The sequence below is a fragment of the Astyanax mexicanus genome, chromosome 24 (genome assembly GCF_023375975.1).
Source record: "Astyanax mexicanus isolate ESR-SI-001 chromosome 24, AstMex3_surface, whole genome shotgun sequence".
Taxonomy (NCBI): Eukaryota; Metazoa; Chordata; class Actinopteri; order Characiformes; family Acestrorhamphidae; genus Astyanax; species Astyanax mexicanus.
In genome coordinates, this window is record NC_064431.1 from 9,617,499 (window position 1) to 9,641,347 (window position 23,849).

A 23,849-nucleotide genomic window follows, 5' to 3' on the forward strand; every position below is an offset into this window, starting at 1 on the left:
GAACAGACTATAACTGCAAAACTGGGACACACACACATATACACACACACACACACACACACACACACACACACATGAACAAACACTTCTCCCCAGCAGGAGGTAAATTGACAGCCGCACCGTAAGCAGCAGCAGGAGAGACCCTGTACCGACCTCTCCGTCTCACACAATGCTCAGCACAGAGGAGTCAAGCAGTGAGGCAGTCTCACGCCACACACACACACACACACACACACACACACTCTTTGAGAAATCTATTCTTCCTACAGGGCCAAGGCCTCTCATTCAGCATTCATCCCACTACTGAAGGTTAGATATATACAAGAGTGTGTAGTAATGTCCTCTGCTGAATATATGGTAATATAAACAACACATACACATTATTTATTATTTTATATAGCCTATACCATGCACCACATCTGCACTACTTATTTACCAACTCCTTACTGCACTTACGCTGACATAATTCATGTTTTAGGTCATAAAGGATGTGATTTTTGCCAGAGTAGCTAGTCTGTTTCCACGGACCGGTCCAGCCAGATGCCACTGGGCACGATCCTTACCACTCACTGGGCTGTCCACTGTAGGTGGCAGATCTGGACTGGGACTTTTTTTAGACCAGCCCCCTACAATCACAGCAACTCCAAAGTAAAGCATTATTTTTTTTTAAATGTTTGTAAGTTTAAAGTAATGCACTAAGTAGGAAATATGCATACTTTGAGACAGAGCAAACACTTTTAATTACTTTACTTACTTACTTTTAATTAATTCAGTCATTGAAACTTGTGTAAACAGGTAAACATGTGGAAGACAGAGCTACCAGGCAAATTTAGCTAGCTATTATTTTCTGTATTTAAGCTACGCTGGTGCTCTGCACACGGGATGAGATTTAAGCTCTTTCTCCTGAAATCAGTTATTAGTAGTTTTTGAGGAGTTTGTTTGCTGGTTTAAATAAAACTAGAGGGCCTATCATATATACTGGCAAGGTGCATCGTAATGCGTCATAATTGCTATCTTTCACCTCTTCAACAGTTTATGTTCAAGTCTTGTGCCCGCATCTTTACAATAGCGTCAGAGTTTAGGAATAAATCTATGCTGATGGGCGTGGTGATCTGGAAGTGTGTTCAGGTAAATATCTGGGGTGTTTCTATCTTGGCGTGAGAAACACAGGTGTGCCACTGACTAATTAAAACCCTGACAACAGTCAACACTCAGCCACCCCATGCTATTTTAGCCATGTAGAAGCGTCATTCACGCTCAGCGCGCGTACACCCCTGTTTACATCAACAATAAACAGAATAAAGAATCAAATAACATTGCCGTTCCCTGAAATGAGATGCTGCACCTTTACTACAACTGGCACACTGCTTGGTTTATTTTATGTTATGCCCAAAACACACGATTAACACAAGATGATTGATTAAGAGAATAAGTGCATGCTTTTTTTTAGCACAGCTTCTAGTTACAAATAAAGTCCAGACTTTTAACATGGAGCCAGGAAGCTTGCTGGAAACACTGTAAGAAGGTCAACATGGTGCTAGTGTGGAAAAGGTCCTAAAGTAAAAAACTGTGGTTAGTAGATGGCCATGTCAGTCAACTGTGGAACTTAAAAAGTGGCAACAGTAATAAGTGAAACTGCTCCACCTGCTGGCTAATGGTGGGTACTGAGCTTGTTAACCAGCCGATATGGCACACAGCATACATTGCCAATAGATGAGATACACGAGAAGCTAAAAACGATGATTAGAAAAATAAACCTGTTAATCGCATTGGTGGTCCTAGTCTTGTTGCCTTGTAGACTTTACTCTCTTTTTGCCTCACTTTAAACTCCCAATAGTTCATTTAAAACCAGGATAAAGGAGCAGATATATGTATTAACAATTGCAATATAGTAAAATAAGATGACGTTATTGCAGCAGAAAAAACTGAAATAACCATAAAAAAAGAAAAAGTTATAAAAATAATTAAGGTAGACAATTTACAGTTTGGGAAGACTAACAGAAAGCTTTAAGACATCTTCAGCCCTGTTGTAGTTATTGCAGTAGTTATCTGTGTGTCCTTTCACATATTTTGTTAACGATTATGATTGTTGTGATTATGTTTTTTGTTGGGGTGGCACAATTTTCATGATTGGCTAATGTTCATGCACTTCGGGTACTGTGGACCAATGCACAATTCAATTAAAGAATACTTGAATCAGTTTCTATTTTTATCTATTTTAGTTGTCCACACTTACACTTACTCTACCGGGAATTGTCCCGCTACTCCCTATGGCCAGTCTATTGCTGATGGGTGGCAGTGCCTTTTATGAACTTTTGCAAATTTACATGTGATTCAGTCAATAATGGAGGAATGTTAAATGCACAACCACTTCAGTAGTGGAATGCCCCATCCATCTGGCACCCACAATCAGGCCCCACTACAAATCCCATGATTCACATCACCTTGCCGTGAGATAGCTGGCGAGTGTTCAACCTCACTCACAAGTGAACACCTCAATTCAACGCTTTATTATTAAATTACATACTGCCCTCACAAGTTTCTCAGTACTTGTGCACATGTGGGTTTCTCAAGCACCGACAACTCACAGACTGTGGAAGAATCCCCCTGTAAATCAATATTCTCCCCCCAACACCCCCCCCCCCCCGATCGTATTAGCTCCACCCACATTAAGTTACAAAGGTGTTTAATAGAGTTGATTCCCAAATTGGCTGTTTTAAACAGTCTAAGTGCATGTAAGAGGGTCGATAACAAGCTTGCAGTGGCAGGGTGTAGTAAGGAGTGGGCAAGGTAGAAAGCAGCCAATCAGACATCGCTGCAGCGACCAGTAGACATGTCAACATTTGGAATTTCTCACAAGTGAGTAGTACTGTGCCGTCTATTGTGTTGTCAGCCCTATCTTCAACTGAAAATGCTGTGTGTATATAAGACCTTATATGAGACCTGTATATAAGACCTTCAGTGCAGGAAGATACAGCTTTATTAAAACGTTTTTTAAGTGTTCTGTGGACTGAGGTAGCCAGACAGGCACCCCTACCCAAGACACACCCATATATCACTGCATGGTCTTTTCTGAGTTTCAACCCAGTCCCAGTACCAATGCCCAACTCCACGGCACAGCTTGCATAGCCCATCTGCCTCTAACTCCAGACAGCACAGATTATTTACACTAAGGGGTAGTATATATAATAATCACTTACCAATAATCATTAGTTGCAGAACAGGACCTAGACCAGCTGGTCAGCTCTCCTGTCTAAAGGAATTTAACATATGACCTTTGAGTCTGGGATCATCCTGTGGGTGCTTTTCACAACCACCTCATGGCTTTACTGAACACAATATGTGAAATAAGCCTTTACACAGAAATCCTTAATGCTAAAATTCTAAATCTTTAAGTTTTGGAATTTAGGGCCTTCTCTGATGAGAATAGGTAATTGCACTGAGCATGTGGATGGGTGGGTGTGATGCAGTCTCCTTTTATGTTCTGTCCGAGAGAGAGAGAGAGAGAGAGAGAGAGAGAGAGAGAGAGAGAGTGCTTAGTCAGAAACTTCACTCCTTCGTTTCTTTGGTTTTACTATGAGTGAATGAGTTTCCCCTTCTGAAGTCTCCATTGCTCCACCAGCCGCTCTCATTCAGTAAAACTGAGCCGGATCCTCTTTTAAAGGCTGTACATGTGACCTAAGTATGTAAAGACGCATGACGTGGCCAGAAGAACTCTCACGAAAAGCGACCCGACAGCCCAGTTTTTAGAATGAATATGTTATGCTTAGCAGGGATGGTAATTTCAGAACACTGGTCCCATTAAACACAATATTTTACCCCTTCTTCACTCAGAGATGCTTCTGCTATCAGTTTAGAGTCAAAATAATGCAGACTACCACTTTAAACTGGTAAATATAATACAATATTACAATTTATTTCAAAGAATATATTCAACAATTGCATCTCATAACTTTTGCCATGTCCCATGGGAGCTAAAGCTAAAGCCTTGGCTTTGCCAGTGTTCAGCCTCACTCACAAGATAATACCTCTCAACTTATACAGTTATGTGCATCCCCAATCTGTCCCCTGAGGTAACAGTCTTTGACTTTTTGCATGGCAGTGTATAATTTAAACTGAATTACAGTATTGATGTACATATTTTCTCATTTCTCATCAGTGTTCTATAAAGATTGTGACAGTGAATGAACGCATCTGTGGGCGGAGCATGGATAGATCTGTCATCAAAGTCATTCAACGACTTCAATAGAGACTCTGTAATATAAAATAGTTCTTCACTATTGATGCCCCCCCCACCCCCCCCCCCCCCTGTCACCACACAGCGCCACCACACACAGCATATTTTATCACTCTCAACCTGGTTGTTGGTCCTCCAGAGAGCCGTGCACTGAAATGGGCTGGATGTGAATACCGGCGGCTCTCACTGAAGTTCTGAATTCTCCGGGAGGGTGGGCGGTTCACGGTGGGTTCGCGGGCCTCTAATGTTTCAGCATAAGCATCTCAAGTGTCTCCTAGGACCATGCAAGAAGATGAGGTGTCCATGGCGACGGGAGCAGAGCGATAGGGACCTTGTGGAGATGCGCTTTTGTTTTTGAGTGACAGCCCGAGCTATGAACTCTCTCCTTTTCTGCACCGGCAGCTCAGCTAAGACAAAGAGCTTAGCTGTCATATCAGCTGAGACAGAGAGAGAGAGACGGCAGAGCGAGCGAGAAAGGCGTTGCATTGCTAACATTATGACTCTCATTAAAGATTCAAACCCACAAAATTAATTTTTCAAACATCTTCAGCAACGCAGCATCCCGCTGGAGGGTCAGGGGTTTGGAGGTGGGCTCGGTCGAGACACGGAATTTTAATTTGTGGCGTGATGGCGTCTTGTTTGACACTCTGGATCTTCCTGGGAAAAGTGAGGGACTGTGTGTGGGTAAAAGCAGGATACATTACTTAAAATAGCATTTATTTTAAACATTCTTAACCCAAAAGCTGTGAAAAGTTTCTTACAGCACTGTGTCCTTTACTTTTTAACTCATGAAGTCCATATTTGACATATAACCTACTGAACATCCTGAGAGCATCACTACATGACAGTGCTGAATCTGTGTTTGTTCATCTGACCTTGTTTACAGAATATAGGAGTGCTGGGTTAGTTCTGGAGATTAAACTAGCTCTGTTTAAAAGTGGACATTTCGCTTTTGCTGATCTGTTCCAACCATTCACCTATTTCTGACCTGATTTCTACTATCAATAATAGTTCTGAAATAGTTTAATAATGTGGTTTTAAAATTGTGGTTTTAAACCTTTTAATGTGCATCATGAGTGAAAAGTTAGACTGTTGTGTTTTACAATTTCAATATATTTAAACAAAATTAATTTAATTCTTCAGTAATCAAGGTATTTATTGTTTTTTTATTATCATGATCAGTGCTTTCGTTTATTTACAGTAGGCTTTATTTACAGCTGTTCTGCAGCTCTGCAGGTGGATGATGTTCACACATGGGAAATATTGGCCAATTTTTAACCTTTAACTTGGGTTTACATATATGAACAGATACCAAATCATTTAAATAAAGAGCAATTTGAAACAAAAAAGTGATCTGTTTAAATCCACCTCTATAAGACTGAATCATCTACCCAGCGCTAGGAGCATAGCTGATTGTGCTCGCTCTGAGTCTGGCTGCTGATGGCATTCAGCACAATTGGGATCCAAATGATCTGATGATCCTCCAGATATCATTTTCTAATAATGTACTGTAACAAGACTGAGGCATCCCGGTGGTTGTTATCTTTGCTATAGCAGTATCTGTCAGACATGATGCATGCTGCATCCTTTCAGCTTAGAACTAGGCCTCTGTGGTAATGAAATTTTGTATTTATATTATATTTGTATCTGTGAGTGTGCTATAATTTTATGCATGCATGTATGTAATATCACATTGATTTGAAAGTTTTTCAATGTTCATATCACCAATCTTCATGCACCCAGATGCGACAGCACCCTGCGCTGCTTTTTAATTTCCTGCTAATGCAGCAGAGTGGAGAATATAACAGTGTAAATAATGAAGGGCTCCAATGAGCATTCTACTGTATTTCTCAGATCACAGGTTCATGAGTAGGCCGATGTTGACTCAGTCTGGAAGGTTCTGTCGCTCACTGTGGCCAAAATTTTTATATTTAATAGAAACTGACACATTTTGACTGCTATGCAGAATACCTGCCAGCCAGTAATTCTGTGTGACATATCCACCTTATTCTGCATGACAATAAGGAGGGGGCCATGCTAGAGTTTAGATATATACTATTCTCCCATAGTGTATATTTAAGGTCTCTGTAAAACGTGAAAACATCCAGAGATCTGATTTAAACCTACAGTTACTTACACAAGATCACTAACACTAACTAGCTCTATAAACAAAAGCTGTAAGCTCCGCCTGTGGGTGGCCCTGAGCCGAGGTGGGCGAGGACATGAACTTCTGGTTGAAGCAGACCGCCTAACGTCTCTCTGATCAACTCGTATTTCTTAGGATTTTCTTTTACTAGCTACTGCAGGCTGACACTGAGAAACAGTGTCATATGCAGCATCCATATACAACTCATAGATACCTATAGTATTTCACAAAGAACAAACAAGGTGGATTTTAGCAGAAGGAGACCTTTAAATAAATAAAAACAGCCTTTTTTTAATCTAGCAGAGTATATTCCTACTATAGATTAGCCAACATTAGGCATGATAAGGTTTAGCATTTAGTGTTAGGCTAATTAAACACTGTATAGAAATGGAAATGTAGCTGGTCAGTTATAGTGCATCATTCCATTGTAAATTCAGTTGTTGTGGCTAGCCAAGCCTTCCTTACTGCAGTATGATTTAGTGCTAATGGCTCCTTAATTACTGTTGAATTAACTGTCTGTTTACTCTTAATTGCAGCAGAGGTTCTAAAGTCAGTTTAAACAAAATCAAGCATTGATTTTTACAAGCGATTTACAAGCACCTGGGCAGAAATTTAAGAAGTCCTTTAAAGCTTTATCTTTGTGTTCTTCATTCTTGTTCTTTTTTTAAATTTCCACTGTGTAACTTATCAACTGTATTCTAATTTCAGATTGTTTGATTTGATTGTGTTTTCATTAAAAATAACCGTACAAGCTCTTATTACAGAGTTTCCATGTGGAAACATATTTTAGCTTTTTTTACTATAGAAATATACAGGTATATCACTTTTATTACACTTGAAACACCCAAACATCAACAGAGTGAACCCCAGCAACAACTGAGCAACCGCAGGAGAAACCACAATAACCATCTAGGATACTATAGTAAGTGCCTAGCAGCCATCTAATGTACACTTAGCAACATCACTTCAATATCTGAGATATCATAGCAACCACTTAACAACACCATAGCAAACACTTTAAATACCATAGCAACTGTTTAGCAGCACCATCGCATTATCTGGGAGACCATGGCAGCCACTTATCAACTATAAAACAAAAGCACAACCATAGTAACTACTAGCAACATCATAGTAACTACTTGGAATACCATAGCAACGCCTAAGGAAGAGGAGGAAGAGAGAAAGAGCAAGGAAAGGGCAGCTGAGAAGAATAAAAAGACAGAGAAACAGTGCAAAAAATGAAGGAAAGTGACTTGACTTTATTAAAGTATAATAAAAGAGTCTTTCTATAGCTCAGTCATGCGAGTGTACGCTCCAGGGGGCTTCAAGTGCATTGATTTTCCTCAGTAGTATCATAGTTTTTTTCCATTAAAATGTACAATGGATATGGGCTTTCTTTCAATGTACATGTTTTACAAACTTTTTAACCAAAGCAATTTTTCCATATTAATAAAACAAGCATATGCTAAAGTAGGGCTGGACGAGAAGCCAAAATTTATATCACAATATAATTCCATATCCTGGTCAGTACTACATAATTTCAATTTTGATTTTAACAATAAAAACACTTGTTCTGATGTACAGGGGTTGGACAATGAAACTGAAACAGGCAGGCTTTAAGTGGAATAGGTGTTTTTCAGAGCTGGATTACTTACCACTTATCTGGTTGTTGACAGGTGATTGGTACTGCATTAATAGTTTAGAGTTTGTAGTTTGGAGAAAGATCCAATGCGGTTTCTAAATTATACCCCCTACCCTTGTTTATGAGTGTAACAGAGTTACAACCTTATAAGAAACTTTATGTGTTCCTGGTGGGCTGATGTGATAGCAGTGAGGGGCTAAAGTTCAGCAATTTCAGAAAGTTCAGAAAACAGCAATTAACTTTTGTTGTTTATTATTTTGTTCCTCTGTGATAGGGAGCTGAAATGAGCTTTTATAGGCCTTTATTTAGTTTTTATTTAAGGTGAAATGAGCAGTTTAGCTAGCTATCTACTTAGCAAGATATACTACTAGTGGTTTTCCATGCTTGTTATGAAGAAAATGTTTATAGCCCTTTGTTTGGATAAGAAGGCCTGCATAGAACCACCCTGGCACCATCACTTACCTATCAACCAGCAGCAGAGCCCCACTCACTAGTTCAGTTGAAGAATCATCTGCTGGTTGAGATCCTCAGACAGTACACAGCAGAATTAGCCAGTAGACTTTATTTGACTAAGGGATCTGTACCTACTGTCCCTGGCAAGTCAACGGATGAGGGAGACGTAAGTACTTATATAACTAGATTATTTGTAAGTACAAATAAATTGTTTTGTGCTTTTATCACAGTTAAGCATGAACTAGCTTTTTCATGTTTTGCCATTTAGCACTAACACTGTGTGATAAAGGCGCAATGTACACAGGGCATGGCCAGCAACAGCTAAACTGCCAAAAAGTAACAGAGTCCAGAATGGCTCATTCTGAAAGGGACTGAAAGGGACTGGTAAGATTAGAGCTGGTGAGATATCTTAATGTGAAAATGATTTTATGCAAATACCTTCATGAACATGTTTTCTATAGAATACGTCCCCTTTACCAAGGAGTTTGTAAACTGCATGTTTGCCAATGAGAATCAGTCAAACTACCATTTGCTGTGTACCTAAAAAGACAAGTACCAGCCAAACACAGTGCATTCAGCACTCAGGCTGCTCCTTGCCAGAAACAGCAGGAACGCTGGTCTTTTTTGGCAAAATAAAAGCAGGAGCTTAATTTATAGAAAATAATCATAATTTAAATTGAAGCGATTGGAAATTTTCCCAGTGCATATGAAATAAAGAGAAAATGAGAGAGCTTGACAAATTTGCGGACAGACAGAGAGGATACCACATAAGGTAGAGAAAGGAAAAGAGAGAAAGAGAGAGAGATGAAAGCATGCTGGACGGGATTCACATGGGCGAGGCAGAACGACTCAACCAGAGAGCGAGAGAGGAGCCAAGGCGCTCTTTGAGAGCGGCGAGAGGGCAATGCCAGCGAAACCGCCTGCTGGTGCCAAGGCCCTCATCAAACCATCATAATCGCCGCGTGTCAAACAGCCCCGTGAACGAAAGAGAGAGAAAAACAACAAACTATCATTAGCAGAGGCTGAAATTGTAGGCATCTGCAAAGTGAAACCCCGCAGTGGATCTATTTCTATTCCTCGCATTGTTGCCACTGTCGCGGCGGCGTAATACACCGCAATTAAGCCTGACAGCGCCGTTTAGCATCAGGCAAAAGTGAGTTAGCTAAAGATGCACGCCGATGACTGTGTGTGTGTGTGTGTGTGTGTCTGTTGCGGAACAGAAAGCAACAGGGGGTTTTCAGCATGAAAGCAGTGCTGTGAGAGAGTGAAAGAAAAAGAGAGAGACGAGCGCACCGGCCTCATTCAATATGAATGAGTCTCGTCAATCGAGCTGTTTTCTGCTTGTTTAAAAGGGTTAAAAGCAGCAGGACTTTTGTCGGACGGCAGCGAATGCAAAGCGAGCGCCGTCAGATCAGACCGGAGCCAGGCTGCTTTCTGACGAGAGAAACAAAACGGAGAGGAAGAAGAGGCAGGGCTGAGGAAAAACGGAGAAAAGCGTGCCAGACGAGTGTATCTCGCTTATGTCGTCACTGGCAGACTGTGGACAGGAGAAAGGGATGAAAAGAGAGGAGGAAAAAAGGATGAAGGGAACGTATTGGCAGATATACAAGATGGTACTTCAAAAGATTGATCACCATCACTTGTTTTTATTATTTGTACTGTATATACTGTATATAGCACAGTTCATCCATCCTTCTATTCATTCATCAATCTATTAATCTTCTAAGATACATATTCTAGGTCAGGGTCATGGTGTACTAGGCTTGGATGGTTTGGCCATTATCATATCATGATATTTCAGGGTATACAGTGTTATGAAGTTTGGGTACCCCTGATTTCCTTCATAAATCAATGAATGTTCCGGATTAGCAATTTTAGTTAAATATGTCAAATAGCAGAATAACATTTAAGAGGGACACAGAACATGTGCAATATTTTATTCTTGTTGAACCACTTTTTTATTAAGAAGGGTGTTTTATTTTTTGTTTTACTTTTTTTTTTTACATTTTTATGTAAAAAATGTCCACTCAGATATTTGATTGTATTTGATTTGAACAAACAAACAATAAGGATTTTCTACCATTCTACCATCCTTCACATGCTCTTTATTTAGCTTTTTAACTGTTGCCTCATGGCTGTCGGTACCATTGCTAAAGATGTCAGACTGTCTGAAGGAGACTGGCTTTTGCTCCTGAGGCCATTAGATCACTAAATGAACATTCACATTAATTGTCTGGACATTGGACTCATTGCTCACTGTTGGTACACTGTGTAAACCTTTACAGTGTCATAAACACTGTCTCTTAATCATAAGGAATAATGTCAGAAACATAAACATATGCATTTTAAATCGCAAATCCTCAAGATTTAATAATGAATTTCAAAAAGATTAAACCAAAACGTTTTAAACGTAAATGACAAAAAAATATCTAGGAGAAGCCCAGACCCAAAACTGAGCAGTTTTCTCACAGCAGTGGATACAGATACAGATAGGGGGCATCAGAGATGTCTGTGTTGTGCCCAGATGTTTTCATAATTAATGAAATGAACTGCCATCACATCCTTCTCCAATTTCTGTCACTATTTGTAACGAGCCTCTGCCAACCCCAGTATGACCTCCTTTAATCTGTCTCTGGAAATGATTCTCCTGCCCTACACTCGTTATGAATTTCTTACCTCGTCGTGTTCTGTACCTACTGTCCTGTGAGGGTCTGCTACAGTGTTCTGTATTCTGTATATATTTACATGTTAACATATATTAACATGTTCTGTATCTATTAACATGTTTTCATTATGTTCTGTATTTACAGTACCCTATATCCGATAAGTTATATATCTAACATGTAAAAACTGTCCACAGTGTTCTGTTTCAGCCCCAGTGTTCTATATGTACCATAGATCAATATGTTCTATTTTCTATCACCTATAAAAGTTCTTCATGGGGCCAGATATCACCTCTGATTTACAGAATCAATTCAACTCTAATTTATTTAGAAATATTTCAGCTCTAATTAAAGGTTTTGTTCAGATGTGAAAGATAGTATTATTAAACATAATAGTGTTGTCATGAAGAATTAACCCAATATTCCAGTTAAAATAATAATAATAATAATAATAATAATAATAATAATAATAATTATTATTATTATTATTATTATTATTATTATTATTATTATTATTATTATTATTATTATTATTATTATTATTCATGTCCATAAAACAAGAACAGTATAGGTAAAATGTAAACATTTACACTCTGCAAAAACACTCAGCAAAATTTATTTTACTCTGATTGTAACTGCTGCCACATTTAAGGTGGAATGGAAAATGCTACAGTGCATTGTAAAGTTGACTTGGGATCGCAAAGGTTTCCATATATAATACAGTAAGGGTAGTAGTAGAAGTAGTAGTAGTAGTAGTAGTAGTAGTAGTACTAGTAGTAGCAGAACATCCCTTTACAATAAAATATTAGCAAGTGAAATGATCTGATTTTATGCAATATATATATATATATATATATATATTTTTTTTCTAATATAAATATTTGTCTTACTAAGTATTCTGTAAATAAATAAAATAGTTTGCTTATTCTAGGAACAATGATTTTTCCAGGAACTTTCACTTGAAGTCTTCGAGAATTTTGAGATTTAGCTTTCCCTTTGGCAGATTTTTTGCTTAATATAAAACATAGAAATCTGTTTTCATATTTTTGGTCTAGTTTTTGAAACTGTATTGTAGATCCTGGTGAGTTTATGTGTAAACACACTATTGACCTGCCTATGTACACAGTATGAGTACCAAAGCTCATACTGTACATTCTGAAGAGCTGCTTTGGGACCGTCTGCTGTACAACGTGTCTTACAAATAAAATAAAACTTAATAAAACAGAATCGATTCATTCTTACTAGACCCAAACAATTAAAAGCAGGCTTTCATCTTCACCTGACTCAGGTAGTCAGGGTGCGAGTAAAGAACACAGCTGTCATGTACAGTCATTTCTGTACAGCGCAGTCTCCTGAGGTACAGTATCAGTGGAAGTGAAATTGCAGACTCGGACTGATCAATACTCAGACTGGGACTAATTAAGAACAGATAATGGAAGATCAATGTCAGCAGTTACGAAGAATAAAAGGTGCTTTTATTTATCTCTTGTTTCTGTTCGTGTTTTCCAGGCTCCCTGAGGTGCGGATCTCAGATAACGGGCCCTACGAGTGCCACGTGGGCATCTATGACCGCGCCACCCGGGAGAAGGTGGTGCTGGCATCAGGGAATGTCTTTCTCACGGTCATGTGTGAGTATACAGTTACAGCTGGCTGATGATTTATGGACTACAGAATACATTTCTGATCAAAAACGACCAAAAACTTTCACTGTATTAAATCCTATTAAATCTATTCTCTATAGACTATTATTGGAATGATTTGTGTTTTTATTAAAACAGAGAGATGCTTAATGTAACTTGGGCCCTGTTTATATTTCACTTTAATATTCCTTCACTGTAATTTGATTATTATTCAATCAAGAGAAATCTTGTAATAAAATGTAGCTGCTGCATCAAAAATATTGATCTGATCATACTGTCTAGTGCAGTATTTACAGTGTAGATCAGGCTGGTTTGGCACCAGGGCAGAGTGTGACACAATCGAATGAGTGCTGTTTCCAAATGTACAAAAACTGAAAAAATAAAGAAATAAAGGAGTTAGAAAGTTAAATGTATGAGTGATGGCTTAATGTATGATTTCTATCCTGGCAGGAAAGTGTCTTATGGCAGTTTTATTGGAGATACATAATTACTAGATTTATTTGATTTGTTTTTTTCTTATTTGAACTTATGTTTAGTAACAGTATGAGTCCTAACAAGATAAATGTACTTCTCTTGTATTTGTCTTACACACATGCTGACATGGCAAAAGTCATGGGATAGCAGTATGTAAACTGATCCTGAAGCCCATCAGGGGACAGCCTGGGAGCACCCACACCTGTAGATCTTGTGAATAAGGCTATACAGTGAAGTACCATATTTTATGCACTTTAAGGTGCACCAGATTATTAGGCACACTGTCAAAAATGTCTATGCTCTGGTCTATTTTCATACATAAGGCACACTAGATTATAAGACACTTTATGCAACACTAGTAAAACAGGGGTGTCGCCAAGTTCTCCCTTTAATTCAGCAGGTCTCGCCACTGAGTGATGGTGGAGGGGTAGGTTACCTAAATTAGGTAAAGCTAAGATAAGTTAACAAAACTGTAATAATAAAAATAAAAAAAAATAAAAAACGAGCACTGAATGTTTATCTACACAGTTTTCTCTCCTGAAAACTGTTTATTTGGGTGCGTAAAGCACTTCTGTTTATTTATGGTAACCTTAGATTTCCAGATTTCCACTAAGGCTGAGTGCAGCAGCATTAGCATTGGTGGTATATTGGAGGATTTATGTGTAGTAAAAACGGTTATGATAAGTTGTGGAGACAACCTGCTGTTTGAAAGAAGACTAGGAGTTTACTAATGCTCAGCACAGGGGTCGGCAATTAGTTTTGGCCAGATATTTTCCAAGCCATTACGTGGCGGGACACAAAAAAATATGTTTCTGGAAAATAAAGCAGGTAACCAAGGAAGAAAGAAAAAAATAAATAAATAAACACTCTGCTCCTCACGCAGGGACCGAACCCTAGTCATCAGGATTGCGGTCCAATACACTACTGCTGCCCTGGCTAGTAGTCTTATAAAGAGAGAGGGAGCCCGAAAACGGGTGAAAAAACAAGAACGGGTGAAAGCTAAAGTCACGCCGAGCGCGACAGAGAGACAGTGGAGGCGCGTAAACTAAAGTTCACCAGAGAAGCGTTTTATTTATTTAATTTTTTATTATTGTTTATTACAGTTCAAACAACCTCACGGGCCAGATGTTTCACGCTTGCAGGCCGCCTACTGCCGACCTATGGCTTAGCATATAGTCTGTTTATGGATATACAGTGGATATACAGAGAAAAAAGTTAATCTGGAGCCCTTCTATATTCTTTGCCTGTATTTGTAGCATGTCATGTTTCATGTCCCATGAAACTGACCGTTTACGTTAACTGTGGGCACTCCCGAGCCTTATACTTCATGATTATAATTTATATACTATCTCCGAACTTTTGGCATCATCTCATTTGCCACATGTCACTGTATTCTTAACCATTCTATCTCACTGCCTCTACATGTGCCGTAATCAGTGCAGTAAAAGTGAACTTTTTGGGTTAATTTGAATTTAATAATTTTATAACTGTGCAGTGAACTCCTGAAGTCTGGGTCCACCTATCAGAAATGTGTTCTGCAGTTCAGGCACTGATTGATTTTTTTTCTGTATTTCTGTGTTTTTCACTCTGGGCTATTAGCTGTGTGCGCTGATTAGCTCGGCGGTTCGGATGTCCTGCATCAGCAGAAGAGATCAGTCTATTATTCTTTCTTTGAAAGGAGAGAGGGGGGGATGAAATGACGGAGGGGTGAAATGAGGCCTGTTATGGACGTAATGAAATCGTTATGAGCTGCGGTTCATGGTGCTAGCTGGTACTTCTGGCGCTGTATTTTTGGGCGTAAGCACTGTGTGTCATGAGCTTTCAACCATTCTCTGTCGTACTGCTGGTGGAAGTGCTTCATCTTCTGGCAGTGATTAGTAATATGAAGGAGCAAGCAAGTGTGTGTGTGTGTGTGTATAATGACATTTACTCAGTAAGAACGCCATTAGGGGGGCTGCCTGAGTGTGATAAGGGCTTTTGAACAAGCAGGGGTGTGTGTGTGTGTGTGTGTGTGTGTGTGTGTGTGTGTGTGTGTGTGTGTGTGTGTGTGTGTGTGTGTTGAGTATTGGTGTCTTCGGTTCTACTTCCTTTTCATGCCAGTGTTTGTGTTGTGCTGCAGGGAGTTGGGGAGTGGGGGGGTCTCTTGATCACACACACACACAGACACACACGTACATCCACAGACACATATACTCACAGAAACACACACACACACTCAAAATCATGGTGCGCTTTCAGCATCTCAGCATTAGTATTATTATTAATGTGGTTATTACTCTACTGTTACTGTTAAAAAGGCTGAAACAGATAGATATGAGCCGCTATTACTCCAGTTTTTAGCACTGCAGTAACACTGATTATCACTGTGTTGGTATGGGGTGTTAGTGTGTATTATGGGGTGTTAGTGTGTTATGTGCTGTTTGTACGAGTGGGTCAGATACAGCAGTGCTGCTGGAGTTTTTTAACACTGTGTTTACTTACCGCCTTTCACTCTATTTGACACTCATACCTACCTGTGTTCTTTGAGCACTGTCCCTGACTCTACATCTACGTGGTGGTGAGTAGAGATGGACTGATGTGTGTTTTGGGGGCGATAACTGATTGCTGATCTGAAAAAATCCTTTAATGTTGAATGACCAATCGCAAAAACTGAGCGAGGGCAGAGTCACTTTAAACTTTCCTGGCAACTTTGGGTGCCAATAGTGCAAAAATAAGATGAGGGGACTTGTGGGTTTAACATGCTATTATTGCCTCTTAACATGAAATGTAATTTTTTTTAACCTTAAACACATTAAAACACTGTGAAACTCCAAATGAGTCTGTGAATACCCTGTAGATACAACACTGTGGAGCTTCAAGTAGAAACCCACCTGAAAAGAGCTGCTTATCCAGCGTAGTATCCAGTTTGTGTAGTTAGTGGTGTTTGTTAGTTCTGCTACTCACAGTATGGGCTGTTGAGAGCAATAGTATCTGCTTAGTGGGGTTAAAAGCCTTTATTCTCTTTTCTCCACAAGTTTTACACACTCTACAAATATGAGCTGCAGAAACTGTAAAAAAAACAACTACTCTGGGCTGAGCTGAACCTTCAGTCGTAATAATGCTAAGTTTCTGCAGCTATGCTACAGCTCTGGAGTTCCATCTAGCAGCTGAACAAGGAACTGCAGTTTTCTGTGGCCAGTGAGTCACACAACACTGCTTAAACCTACACTCTCGAATATGAACTGTTTGAGAATTGAGAATTATTGACCAATCGCCATTGTGTATTGTGGCTGAAAATTACAAATACCGGTACACAGCTCTATGAGAGTGAATAGAACTGGGTCAGTATGGCTGTGGATTAGAGCTTGGGGAACTGCCCTGAAGGCATAAGTGCAGTTCGGTGGCTGTGAAGTTGTGTCTTTAAACAAATGTAATACAATGGTAAAAATGTTTAGTATATCCATATGCTAAATATGATTGTGTTTCTTTAGTGTCCCATTTCTCTCTCAAAATCAGTGTGGAAAAATGGTGTAATAGAACAGATAGCTTGATGTGGCCAAAATTTATATCACAATATAGTTCTTAATTTTGGTGAATATGATATAATTCTGATCAATAATCTGATCAATATAAACAATATAAAACCACCACCCTTGGTGCAAGTAATCACACACTGATAGAGCTGGGTGATATGGTAAAAATAATATATCACAATATTTTACAAGACTTTTTTTCACAATACACAGTATTTACTGTGTTTTGACTCGCAGACAAAATGCATCAGCAGTGGCAGATTTTTATATTCTGCTTTTCAACTACATTCATGCAGAGTATAGTGATTTCTATCACATTTTTGCAGCACATCAAGTAATTAAACAGAATTTGTTACACTCTGTAAAAAACACAATGTACAGTTGGGTCAGAGTTCTTTAAGCACTGATGACATCCTTGATATTATTAATAAAGCACATTGTCAATATGATATAAAATCCATCACAGTATGATATAACCATGTATAACCATGTATTCATATATAGATGTTTTACACACAGAGTGATCTTTTTTAAGCATTTATTTTTTTATTGTTGATAATTTATGTATGGATCATAGCTAATGAAAAACCCAGGGTGCCAAGTCCTGCTGGAAAATGAAATCAGCATCTCTATATAAGTTGTCAGCAGAGGGAAGCATGAAGTGCTGTAAGAGTTTAGGGGAAAACAAAACTGCACTGACTTTAGACTTGATAATAAAACACAGTGGATCAACAACAGCAGATGACATGTCTCTCCAAACCATCACTGATTGGTGGAAACTTCACACTAGACCTCGAGCAGCTTGGACTGTGTGTCTCTCCACTCTTCATCCAGACTCTGATCCCTTGGTTTACAAATGAAATGTAAAATTTACTAATGGTCAGTGATGGTTTGGATATTGTCAGACAATGGTTCATTTTGTGTTGTGTTTAAGCCCCACCCACTAGTTAGTAGTGTTGTACTCTGTGATTAGATCCTACAGTTCTAATTTGATAAAAAAGTTAATTGTTTTGAAACTTAGATTTTATAAAAATGATTGTGTGGTTTTATACTATAATGTATTTATTATATGTTGTGATTGAATTGAATATTGACCACTTAAAATAATGAGTTTCCCAAGCCATCAAACCAAGCTGAACTGCTTGAATTTTTGTTATCTAAAAGCAGTGTGTAAGACTAGTGGAGGAGAACATGCCAAGATCCATGAAAATTGTAATTAAAAACCAGGATTATTCCACCAAATATTAATTTCTGGACTCTTTATGAATATAAACGTGTTTTCTTTGCATTATTTGAGGTCTAAAAGCTCTGCTTCTTTTTTTGTTGTTTCAGCCATTTCTCATTTTCTGCAAATAAATGCTGTAAATGACATTTTGGGAAACATGGTGTCCATAGTTTATAGAATAAAACCACAATGTTTATTTTATTTAAACATATACCAAACTTATACCATATACGTTCACAGTAGGAATCTGTAGGCCTCTGTGTCAGTTAACTAGACACGGTTTGACTTTTAGTTGTGAAATATGTATTACCTATTGAGCTCGTCAGCTCCCTCTTCACCAGTGCTGCATAGCCCGTACTCACAAATGTAGGATCTGCCCCGGAAAAAAAATTCCTCTGTTTTTATCTGGCTGTTTCTGAACTGAGAAATCAATAATGGAAACTAATCTTCTTTCTGATTCCGCTGCTAAAAGTTTCCAGGAGTTTTCTACTCACTCTGCATTTAAACTTTAAAGCTCATATGGCCTAATTTTCCTTTTATATAAGTTTTTTGTTCACTTATAACATTTGTGTGGGTTTATGTACCAATAAGAATCAGATATATTTTTGCATAACCATTTTTCACTCTCTTTATCCTGTAAAAGCCGAGCCTTTAAAAGTATGATGTCACTGTCCTGAAACACCACAGAACAAGGACGGGAAAAGCCTTAACTTTTAAATAAAAAATGTTTTGGAATATTTCTAGTAGTCATTTTATTGTATTAAATTAACAGTACACACAGTTTAGACACACTTTAAATTATGTTTTTTTATTTTTATTATTATTATTATTATTATTATTATTATTTCTGGATTGTAGATTGATATTAAGTCATCCAAACGATAAAGAAAAACATACAAAATTATTTAGTAAACAAAAAAGTGTTAAACCAGAATAGGTTTTATATTTGAAATTCTTCAGAGTAGCACCTCTTGCTTAGATGACAGTTTTGCACATCTTGCCTGAATTTTCTCAGACAGTTTTATGGCTCTCATTAGGGCCGCCCCTGGAAAGGAGAAGCAAGAGTTCCCTCTCTTACACACAATAAGTTTATCAACCACTAGAATAAGTTAACAGCACACTAGATGAGAGCACCTAATTGCTTCAGAGTATTCTGGTTTGTTTAACACTTTTAGTTTACTACATGATTCTTTGCACGAACATGCACATAAGAGAGAAATTTAAAACAAATTTCAGCATAAATAAAAAGTAATCTACCTTCTAAACTCAGCAGTAGTAAACCATGTCATCTTTGACTCCAACTGATTTGAAAGAATCTGAAAAAAATCTAATCATGACTCCAAGAATCGATTCTGAATTGAGTTGTGGGATTCCCAAAGATTCACAGCCCTACTGTCTGGTCCCAGGTTTAAGTTTGTAAAACTCTGGGGGGAGAATGAACAGAAGGGGAACGCTGCACCAGGAACATGGGCCACCCCTACATGAATGAATTATGTTGCTAGCAGGAGTGTATTTTTCATTGATGCTAATGCACTTTATCAATGGACGTGCGTTTGCCCAATCTACCCCCTAATCATTCAGGAGGTTCATGTGTGTGGGTGTGTGTGTGTGTGTGTGTGTGTGAGGTTGCGCTCAGTCGGCTCTTAAAATCCCCCATTCCCGCACTGAGGATGAAGAATGGCCTCTAGCATAGTGGCTAATTGCCATCTAAGCTGAAACAGAATTATTCATAACCTATTAGTGTGCCAAGTTCACCGGGTGGAGAATGGGGAGGTGGTGTGGGGAGGAGAAAGCTCGGTGGCGAGAGAATGAAAATGAGTGAAAAAGTTAATTAATAGAAAGCCGTGTACCAAGAATGTTTTAAATTTTAAAGGCCTTCATAAATAAGAATTATCATTTAAGCCAATCCTTGCCAATTATTCACTTTTTGAAGGCCGAATTACTTCAATTTCTCGCTGGAGAAGCCCTTGCCACTCTCCTTCACCCCTGTCGTGAACTTTTGTTTTTGCATTGCATTGAAGTCCAACTTTCTAAGTGGACTGTTTTTTATTATTTAAACTAGATTGACAAAATGTTTTGCTCACACATCCAAATAATTTAACTCCAGTTTAATGTTCTAATCACTTTCATGGCCAGAGGTGTATAAAACCAAGCACATAGTCATGCAGACGCTTCTACAAACACTAGTGAAAGAATGCGTCTCTCTCAGGAGCTCAGTGAACTCCAGCACTGTGGTACCGTGACTTCTCACCTCACTACTAAATATTCCACAGCCAACTGTCAGTGATATTATAACACAGTGGAAGAGACTGGGAACGACAGCGACTCTGTGCTCCGTCAGTGTAAAATAACAGAGTATACATTCGTCCCAGACCTCCAAACTTTACATAACTTAAGATAAGATTAAGAACCGTAGAGCACAGAGAACTTTATGGAATCATTGAAACCCAATGCAGGTCAGCAGATACTTTTGGCAATATAGTGCATTTGTTTATTTACAAGGTAGGAAATGGGTCTCCTTCTTTTAAACCTGTGTTCTCTATGTGCTCTGTGTGCTTCAAACTGTTGCAAAACACAACAACAAAAACAGTATTGGCTAAGAAGCAGAACAGGCTGAGATGGCACAGATGACAAAGTGAAGTAGCCTGGCTTAAAATGTCACCATTTGGTGCCCATATGGTGCACAGACTCAGGCCAGACTGATATACCATCCACATGATCACACTCTCTGATAATGACCCCGTGTTTATCAATATCAGCAATAATATTGCAGAAAATAAGACAGTTATTTACCTGTGATCTCCTGACAATAAATAATACACAGTGAATAAATAAATAATCAATAAATTAACACCCTTTATACATCCCTTCACTACTACTACTACTACTAATACTAATACTAATGCTACTACTACTGCTACTACTAATACTAATGCTACTACTACTACTGCTACTACTACTTCTCCTCTTAACTATCCTCCTCCTACTTCTACTATTACTTCTGCTAATCCTTCTACTACTCATGTTAATCCTACTATTGCTGCTACTCCTGCTAATCCAACTACTCCTACTACTACTCCTGCCAAATACTATTACTGTCTATTAATCACCCTCTTACTACTTCTCCTCTAATCCTACTTCTCCCACTCCTGCTCCTACTACTACTCCTGCAACCACCCCTTCTACTCCTGTTTCTACTATTCCACTTAATCCTTTTACTACTACTAATACCACTACTACTACTGCTAATCCTATTACTACTACTCCTGCCACTAACCCTGCTAATCTTCCTCAATCTAATCCAATATCTACTACTCCTGATAATTCTCCTACCCCTAATACTACTTCACTAATACTATTTCTACTACTCATTCTTCTCCCCATAATCCTACTACTACTCCTTCTAATTTTATTACTACTACTAAAGCTATTTTCCTGCTCATCCTACTATTCTACTATTCTATTACTAATACCACCCTCTCTACTACTTCTCCTGTGAATCATCCTAATGCTAGTTCAACTAGTACTGCCTACTACTACTACTAATCCTGCTAATCCTCCTCCTCCTCCTACTAACCATTCTACACTTACTAGTATTACAACTAATCCTACTACTACTACTCCTTCTATACTAATCCTCTTACTACTACTGCTAATGCTACTACTACTACTCCTAATGCAATTACTACAAATAATACAACTACTATATGCTACTAACACCACTAGTACTCCTACAACTACTACTCATACTGTTCCTATTACCCATACCACTAATCCTACTACCACCACTACTACCACCACTACTACTCATACTATTCCTACTACCTCTACCACTAATCCTATTTCCACCACTACTACTCCTACTAATCCTACTGCTCATACTAATTGTACTAACCCTACCACTAATCCTACTACCACCACTACTCCTACTATTAGTCCTACTAATCCTACTACTATCACCACTACTCCTACTCCTCGTTCCACTACTACTACTCATACTACCACCGCTACTATTACTTCTACTAACCCTACCACTAATCCTATCACCACCACTACTACTACTCCTACTAACCCTACCACTAATCCTACCACCACCACTACTACTACTCCTACTAACCCTACCACTAATCCTACCACCACCACTACTGCTACTACTAGTCCTACTAATCCTACTACTATCACTACTACTCCTACTCATTGTCCTCTTTCCACTGCTACTACTACTTATACTACCACCACTACTACTACTTCTACAAACCCTACCACTAATCCTATCACCACCACTACTACTCCTAATAACCCTACCACTAATCCTATCACCATTACTACTACTCCTACTAACCCTACCACTAATCCTACTACCACCACTACTACTAGTCCTACTAATCCTACTACTATCACTACCACTACAACTCCTACTAGTCCTACTAACGCCACTACTACTACTCCTACTAACCATACCACTAATCCTACTAATCCTCCTACTAATCCTACTACCACTACTACTACTCCTACTACTACTAATTCTAATGCTCCTACTAACCCTACCACTAATCCTACTCCCACCACTGCAACTTCTCCTACTAACCCTACCACTAATCTTACTACTACCACTACTACTCCAACTACTACTTCTACTATTAATCCTACTACAACCTCTACTAATCCTTTTACTACTCCTACCACTAATCCTACTACCACCACTACTACTCCTTCTATTATTACTTCTCATACTTATCCTACAAGCACCACTACTACTAATACTACTTCTGCTCATACTAATCGTAGTGCCACCACTAATACTACACTTACTACTACTTTCACCACTAATACTACTACTAATCCTACTACCACTACTACAACTGCTGCTACTACTATTAATCATACTACTAAACCTATTACTACAACTATTTCTACTGCTAACCCTACTACTACTGCTGCTACTACCACTCTTCCTCCTACTATGACTGCTACTACGGATTATTATTTGGGGCAGCACAGTGGTTTGGTGGGTGGCATCAGCAATGGGAGGTTGGGTTCAAGTCCCTTTCTGGTTTCCTGCTACAGTCCAAAACTTTGGTGATCAGTTTTTTTGGTTTCTCTACTCTGGGCTCTGTACCACCAGAATTTGTTTGCCACAATTGAGGTTCCTGATGAATTTCCTCTGGTGTCATGCACCTATGTCTAATCGGCTCTGGTGTTACATGTGTATGGCCAAGCAGCACCAGAGCTGATTGGTCAGGGGCCTACAGCACTGGAGCTGATGGGTTGGGGGCCCATAGTGCCAGAGCTGATTGGCCATTAGGGTTTCAAAGTGAGATGATTATAGTATTATTATTAGATAATGTTATTAGCCTATTGTAGATAGCAGGTATCATACTGCTCTCTTTAAATGACTAGATCACTGCATTTTTCATGTTGTCGGGCATATTTTGCTCCTATCGGGCAAAAACTAAAAATGGGAGCTTTGTAATAGGAGTAAAAATCTTAATTTTTAATAAAAGTCAAAGTAAAAATTTCTTCCAAGCAATTGGGTGCTTTTTATGGATATATTGATCATGAAATTTGGACACACTGTAATGGACAGGTGATAAATTCAAATTGTACCAAACATTCAAAAATGGATATGCAGAAAAAGGAGATACAAGGTTTTTGTGAGAAAGTAACAATTTATTGTATTGTTTTTGCTGTTGATTTTTAAGCCTAGTGTGTAGTTTTGCCCACCTGGGATTCTTTCCTTTGTGTCTTCAGTTATATTTTATATAATGGTTGACTGCTTGGTCACAATATTGTAGGCCATAAGAGCATTTACTTTACTTTTACTTTCTGTACTTTCTGTACTACTACTTTTGTACTT

General features: G+C 38.6%; 1 protein-coding gene across 2 annotated transcripts in view; it reads left to right on the forward strand.

Moving 5' to 3' along the window:
* igsf21a (immunoglobin superfamily, member 21a) overlaps nt 1-23,849 on the forward strand; it is a 509,658-nt gene that overhangs the window by 319,705 nt on the left and 166,104 nt on the right. For both annotated transcript variants that reach the window (XM_007230591.4, XM_015607518.3), the window contains exon 4: nt 12,651-12,769. In XM_007230591.4, the coding sequence (XP_007230653.1) occupies nt 12,651-12,769 (119 nt within the window). The remainder of the gene's footprint in view (nt 1-12,650; nt 12,770-23,849) is intronic.